The 7,216-nt window shown below is 46.7% G+C and overlaps 1 protein-coding gene across 2 annotated transcripts in view; it reads right to left on the minus strand.

Moving 5' to 3' along the window:
• Window positions 1-5,336, minus strand: part of stxbp5a (syntaxin binding protein 5a (tomosyn)) — a 67,646-nt gene extending 62,310 nt beyond the window's left edge. For both annotated transcript variants that reach the window (XM_026341960.1, XM_026341961.1), the window contains exons 1-2: window positions 4,805-5,336; window positions 2,673-2,770 (exon numbers count right to left, since the gene is read on the minus strand). In XM_026341960.1, the coding sequence (XP_026197745.1) occupies window positions 2,673-2,770; window positions 4,805-4,942 (236 nt within the window). In that variant the 5' untranslated portion in view covers window positions 4,943-5,336. The remainder of the gene's footprint in view (window positions 1-2,672; window positions 2,771-4,804) is intronic.
• Between the last annotated feature and the right edge of the window lie 1,880 nt (window positions 5,337-7,216).

The raw sequence follows: 7,216 nt of genomic DNA on the forward strand, positions 1-7,216 counted from the left end.
ACACAGAAAGGCGCCCGGCCGACCCGCACATTCAAATTCGGGCCCTCATACAGCAGCACTAACCACTACACCACTGTGCTGCTACACCACTAAATGCTCCAAATCAAAAATCTGTGTTTTGTGAAAGCTGTGTTGTGCGACAGGAATTTAGTTCTGTTTGATCACTAAATAAAAGACATGCAGAACAAGACATGTGGAAGGTTGCTTCAACTCCTTGCATCCCTACTTCTCACCACAAACCTTTTGTCTTAAACTGAAAAGAAAAGCAGTTCTCTTCCATCGCATTTCTGCTTATTTTCAAAAAAATTACACTGCTAAACCAAACAGCTAGCTAATCTGTCTAGACTGCCGGCACAGCGAAACCTGTTTTCTAAATGCTCCCAACTTTTTTTTTTTTTTTTTGCTGCTGAGATATTGTGCAGAAAACAATTGAGAGCAGTGTGTGTATGCACTTGGGCATATCTGTCTCAATGCATTACCACACACAGATCAATAAGGATTCTATTCTTGGCCATTAGATCGTGAGGCAGGGGGATAGCCTGCCTCACTCACTCTTTCCTATTTCCTCTCTTTGCTCTATCTCCTCTATTGGCCTGTCCGCTGACTGTTCCGCTGAGGTCTTTCTCTATTCCCTCCTTTCCCTCCTCCAGACAACACCAAAGGGACATTGTCATCTTCCCAGCTGGACAGTGGAGACAGCAGCAGAGTCAGTGGCAAGCATCAAACACAGGACAGTTTTTGGGGGGATCAGAGAAGTGGTTGGCTTTATGGCTAGAGGGATCAGCCGTCTCCTCTGAGGATTTGTGCACACACACACACACACACACAGACATATTCGCTCGCACACATTCACACACACACACCTCCCATTTCTGCTGTAATTCTCAATCCTCTGCTACGCTGCCAGGCTGAGGCCCTTGATCTGCCACTTCCTGTAATTCTCCAGGGGAGAGGGTTGCAGCCAAATGTCCTGGAATGCCAGCCGGGCAAACAAGAACACATTCACATGAACGGGCGCAGACACCAATAGCCACGAAAAAATAATGACCTCCAGGACATAGATGCGTATCAGCCCAGAGATCCCGGGATGTCCTTCGCAAAAACCTGCAACCTGGCAGAGCTATCACTAAAATGTAAGCTAGAAAAAACTCTATGACGCTTTAAAGCAATGTAAAAAAATATGAATCACGAAATCCTCATTATGCCCCCTTCAACTGTGCCACGCTGGTATCGTTGTCATCAGATAAAGAGACAGAGCTGACTAAACAGCAAACGACAGGGGAAGATAACCAGCACCAAAGAATGGATGGATGACCCCCAATTCACCTTCCCTGACAATGATAAGGCTCTCTGATCCATATCATTCAGACACACGACACATTCCTCTGTTCATTCAGTTTCAAAGTGACCACCTTCAGTCGGCAGGAATCATCTGACAAGATCATTTCACCCGGATTCAGGATATTATGAGGGAGGTTGTGTTTTGATCTCTAAGCTGATTGGTTAAGGGCTTCTTTCATGCCGCGGATACAGCTAATGAAGCTCACAGGAGTAATGTACCAGCCAGCGAGATATAAGCCCCATTAAGCTCATTCGCCAGTTTCTGCACCAGCTCAGATGTAGTATTTCTAGCACAGGGGGAATTTCATATTAACACATGTGTACAACTGACTGAATCTGCTCTGCTTTGGTTTCTGTAGAAGTTGTAAATCTTTAGAAACCTTAAGTCCCCATGACAAATTGTGTTACACCCTTGCCTCCTGACTCTTTCTATCGTCCTTTAGGAAAAACAAGAAAACACATAAGGTTTGCGCACTGTCCACTAGCGTCTGGTGCATAGAGTTGTAGATTCAAGCCTCATCCTCCTGGTTTTACTTTCACCTTTCCAACCCAGGTGAATGAGACTGAGTCACAGCCAGAGCTGCCAGCAGGTGGGAACGAGTGACAGCCAGGCAGACAGCACTTCATCACACCGTAATGAGCTGGCAAAGGTTGTCGGACAGGCAGGAGAACACATGGAGGACCTGTAAAAGCAGCCTGACACAGACGAGCTCGCAGGCATTCTCTGAAGTATACGACTCCCTCCGGTGCCATTTCATCGCAAGTTGTTTTCACTGTTTGTGTAAATGTCCTGATACCGCAAGAAAGCTGACGAGGTACCTCAACCACTTACGTCTGCAGCTGAATTGCAGCACGTACTTCAATATGTTGCTAAATATGGACCATTCAATGACGATCTTGTGGTTTAAAATGTGCGAGAGAGTGAGCACGGGTATGGCAGTGTCACTAAAAGCAGCTCAAATGTGGGATTGGAAGGGGATGCTGAGTTAAGCTTGTACTTGGCTGACCGTGAAACATTATTTTGACTTGTGACAACACCTAGAACTTGGATTCAAGGTAAAGACAAACTAAAGATTTTAGTCTCAATGCTGAAGCGCAGAAGCACATACAGAGCTCCAGGGGACTGTCAACTCGTAAATGGTACCGAAAAAAAATAAAAATCTTCGACATGCTCTAAAAATACACTGAAACCAATGTAGAGCAGCATCTGACTGTGGCAGCTCAGACATCTGTTCACTTACCTGCTAGTGCCTCCCTGGAAAGCAGCTACCCAAAGGAGCTGCCACGGGCCAAAGCAACCTGAAAGAGCTCAACGGCAACTGAAAGGATACAATCTGAGAGCTCCACTCTGGGTGCCAATGGCCAGTATCTTCTGCACAGGGTCGAAAGCCATGGACGACGGCTGGTAGGGGAACCCATGTCGGACAGTCTGGAAGATATGCAAGTAGATGAAAGGGCATATCAGTTTGCATGTCACAGCAGAGGCGTTGTCACCTGATGAACATGGATGCGAAAAAGTGGTATGAAGCAAAACTGTAAAGCCTAAAATTGTGGGGAATGAAAATGCACTTCCTAAAGACGGATACCTTGTATTTAGCAGTAGGCCGATATTTGGCTTCACCGTTAAGGATCCTTTTATAATCATGGGTCTATTTTGAGATTTCTTCTCTCTCATTTCTGTTTTTATCTCATTTTCCTTCTCTCACTGCCTCCCACATGAAGTCGTGATTACACCGAAGTCGGGAACTAAAATATACAGAAAACACATCAATACAAAGCAGAGGGTTTGATTTGTTGTAAGCGACTGCTACAGGAGTGTAATACACCGCATGTTGTTCCTGTTTTCATGTCCACTGTGCAAGCGTGCGACTGTAGCTTTATGGCATCATTCAGACAGCGGTGGGCTGTTGGACTTGTTTGCTTAGTGGCAGAAGGCTAAAGCACGTTACATAATACGCACTCAGTGCAGCAGAGACACCTGCCTTCCTGACAGAGAAACATTACAGCAAGTTTCTGTCCAGACAGACACCGAAGCTGTGGGTGGGAGGCTGGAGCCTTTTTCAAAGAGATTTCAATCAGGCGCCTGGCTGTTGAGAGACATATTTAGGTTGCTGTTGCAAACCTGTAGTCTCTTCGCTGGACTTTCCAAGCACTGAACCCAGTATCCACTAAACCCTTCAGGTGCCTTGACTCGACTCTCGATTGTGTTAGGTGGTTTTCTAGTCATTACTTCAGGCCGAGCAACTGAACTTGTAAAAACGATTACAGTTTGAAAAACGCTATTCTGCCCTACATTTGGCTTCCTGCACTTCGTGTTGCTGGTGTGTGGTTCGTTGTCAGTGTCTGTAAAACAGAGGAGGATACAAGTCATCTGACTCTGCCATGATGTTAACCTGTAGAGGCACACAGAGACTCTGTCGTGTAACACAGATAAAATCTATTGGTGGCGATGGGCTGTGGCAGCTACTAAACCTAAAGCTTGAGGATGATGCATTTCAACTTCTAAGACCAAAAGCTTTAATAACCTGACTGAGAGATCAACAATGACACTGTTAAAAACCAACAAAAGGTCTTCAAATAAATGTTTCAAGGTTAAACTGTGGCATCTATAGAAAGGGCACACGTAGAGAAATCATACTGGACTAACTACTGCAATTAATAGTCATAATTAAGCCTGTTCATTGATAGGCCAAGATATTTTCTTTTTTCAAAGTGGATCAAAGATATGGGGATAAAGCTCAGTGTGTGTGTGTGTGTGAGGAGGACAGAGCAACCACGTAGTGTGTGCTGAGGTGTGTGGGGGAAAGGGGACAGAGTGGAGTGGAAGAGAAATAAGGCGGGGGTAACAGGAGATGGAAAACGCCGTGAGGAAATGACAAAGCGACAGAGGAGCCCCACACACACACACACACACACACACACACACACACACACACACATATACAGACATCCATCGACCACAAACCATCGTTTTGCTAATCCACAGTCAGCAGATTATGCAAGGCGGGATCAGTTTGGCCCAACCCCTCCATATGACAGTTCATGCCCTGCGCACATAGCAAACGGTGGGATTTCACACTCTGTTATCATCCAATAGAACCATTTGTCTTTACCTGCACAGAACATGCAGTGAATTAGGAACTTACTGTACGTCGCCATCCAGTATGCCTAGTCCTCTAACTACATCAAATGTCCCTTTAATGATTCTCTCTGTGGATTTGTGCCAAATCACTGTTCATGTTAAACAAACCTTTCACCAGCAGCTGATCCTTACAGCTGAGGAGAAGACTACAGAGCATCGCCCATTAGTCAATTTACAGTGGAGGGCTCACTTGGACCTGCTGTATCCTCAGCTGGGATGTGTGCAGCACCAACTGTGACTAATAGAAATAACACCACACACACAAGGGCTACGTGTGCGATGCAGTTGTATAATCAGAACTGAATCATCGGACTGGCCCACCTTGCAGAGCTGGAAATGCTCGGACTGGAGGGTCTCCTGGATCAGATGGTTCTCCTGTGGTCCAACTTGGACGGACGGGGTGGAGGAGGACACCTCTTTCAAGCCGTCCAGCACCTTCCTGATGTTGAACTTCTTCATTTTCACACTGCGGAGCACAGGATCGAGATCACCCGCAACAGATAGGCGCACGCACGCTCGCTCTCTCTTCTGATTTCCTCTTTAAATGTCACATTTTAATGCTCGTTGTTTGTTTGTTTGTTTTTTTTTTTTTTTAGCGCAGTCTCCGTGCTGCTGCAAGGATCTGGATCTGGCGCGCGGCGCAGCGCACAGGTCGCCACTGGAGGTGTGAATTTGGACGCGGGATTGCTGGGATGCTGAGTGCGTCGTGTGTAATGTGTTCAGGGTCCGTGCTGTCCCCCCCGGGGTCCTCTCGGCTTCCCTGCCCTCCCCTCGCGGCTGTGTGCACCGCTCAGCCAAGGCGGAAACGCAGCGCAGCGGTGGTGGTGCTGCTGCTGCTGCTGCTGCTGCTGCTGATGCTGATGCTCTTGCGCATGTCTGCCAGAGCAGGGACTTCAACACATATCCCGCCACCTCACCAGTCCTCTCTCTCTTTCTCTCTCTCTCTCTTCCTGTGTGTCTCTCTCTCTCTTCCATCCTTCCCCCCCCCCTCCCCCCCTCTCTCTCTCTCTCCCTCTTACGCACACATAGTCGGGTTTGCCCCACTGCACCTGGTGATGCTGGTGATGTTGGGATGCTGCAGCGCTGTGAGTGGCTGCATGGAGACAGACAAGCAGACGGGCGGGGTGTGTGTATGTGGGGGAGGGGGGGGGTTCAGTCCTATTCTTTTCACTACTCCTGTGATCCACACTCCGTGTTTGTGTGTTTGAGTGGCCATATTAAGCACCATCCCAAACAGCAGTGTGTGCAGTGGAAGTAGACGAGAAAAAAACCTGAATTAAAGACACAAGTTTGCATTTTACACAGTTGGTTTAGACTCATTTCAGAGAAATATGTAAAGAATGAAAATATTTAGCCTATATATGAAGGAGAACGGTCATAATTTAGTGGATATAATGAAGTTTGCATGTTCTGTGCTGCAAGAGTTTCCTGTTTCCACCCACAAAAAGACACAAAGATTCAGCAAAGTCTTGTACTTATTATAAATAGTATAAATGGTGTGTGTGTGTGTGTGTGTGTGTGTGTGTGTGTGTGCCTGATTATTTGTGCAGCCTGTACCTCATGCAGGTCCAGACACCTGCAGTCCTACATGGATATAGATCATCATGGATTCTAAATGTCTTCATTCTAAACAGCATGTCTGAAGAATGCTTCAGGCCCCCCACCACCCCCCTTAGTGCTTCTGACACCATGTGGTCCACTTGGATGTGCTGCTAAAATCATCCAGCACTCTAGCACAACTTTTATCACTCAGCGTTTTCCCTTAAGAGCTTAACTAAGTTGGGTTCAGGGCCTTAATAAAGCCACGTACATGTGCGCGTGTGAGGACACGGATGAAGGTACCAGCTCTGACGAGCTCAGCTGGGGCTGCTCCCGCTTGAGCGACACTGATGTTGCCACCTGTTTGGGCTGTTTGCTAACACGCTCGTCTCCGACAGGTGCCCGCTGGCAGCAGGAACAGGGCTGCTGCGGTGGAAGTAATAGCTGTGTTTGCGCTGTCTCTAACAACACCTGATGCCAGGTCTGTCCTAAACTGGAGAACGTCCCCCCAAAAAGGAAGTGTTCCACATCCACTGGGATCACGAGTTGTAGTAATCAACGCTCGTCTGTTTGTCCGTGTTTTGTTGAGACACAGGCGATGTAAAGGACGATCAAGGAAATGAAGATGCTGTTGAATAAAAAAGACATTAAAAGAGGGCCGGGGAGCAAATTATTTATTCAGTAACCCTCCCAAGGTGGCTTGAGAACAATAGTTGCCATATTGATTTGCATAATGAACTGAATTGGACCATACACACCTTCCAACCCCAGCTGATATTGTCTGAGCCTGAATAAATTATGCAGGTAAACAAAGAGGTTGCATGATCCTTGATCCACATCAATCCTTGCATGTGTGTGAGTCGCATGTGTGTGTGTGCGTGTCTGACATTAGTGATTTAATTTAGTGCTATTGTGTTATGGTGAGGCCATTCATCTGGCTGCATTGTGTACATGTGTGTGTGTTGCATTTAGAGTGTGACTGCTGCGTTTGTGCTCCTTGATAAAGGTTTTCCATTGAGGTGGAACTGCAAAGAGAGCAGGACACGGAGGAAACACACACCATATCGCCGTGTAAAATCAAGGTCATACTGTACGTTCACAGTCCAACATATGACCAGCATCGAGCGCGTGATGTTTACATAACGTCCTAATCTATGTTAGATCTGTTTTTTCACACAGAGCCAGAGCAGAAAC

Source organism: Anabas testudineus, chromosome 24 (assembly GCF_900324465.2).
Source record: "Anabas testudineus chromosome 24, fAnaTes1.2, whole genome shotgun sequence".
Taxonomy (NCBI): domain Eukaryota; kingdom Metazoa; phylum Chordata; class Actinopteri; order Anabantiformes; family Anabantidae; genus Anabas; species Anabas testudineus.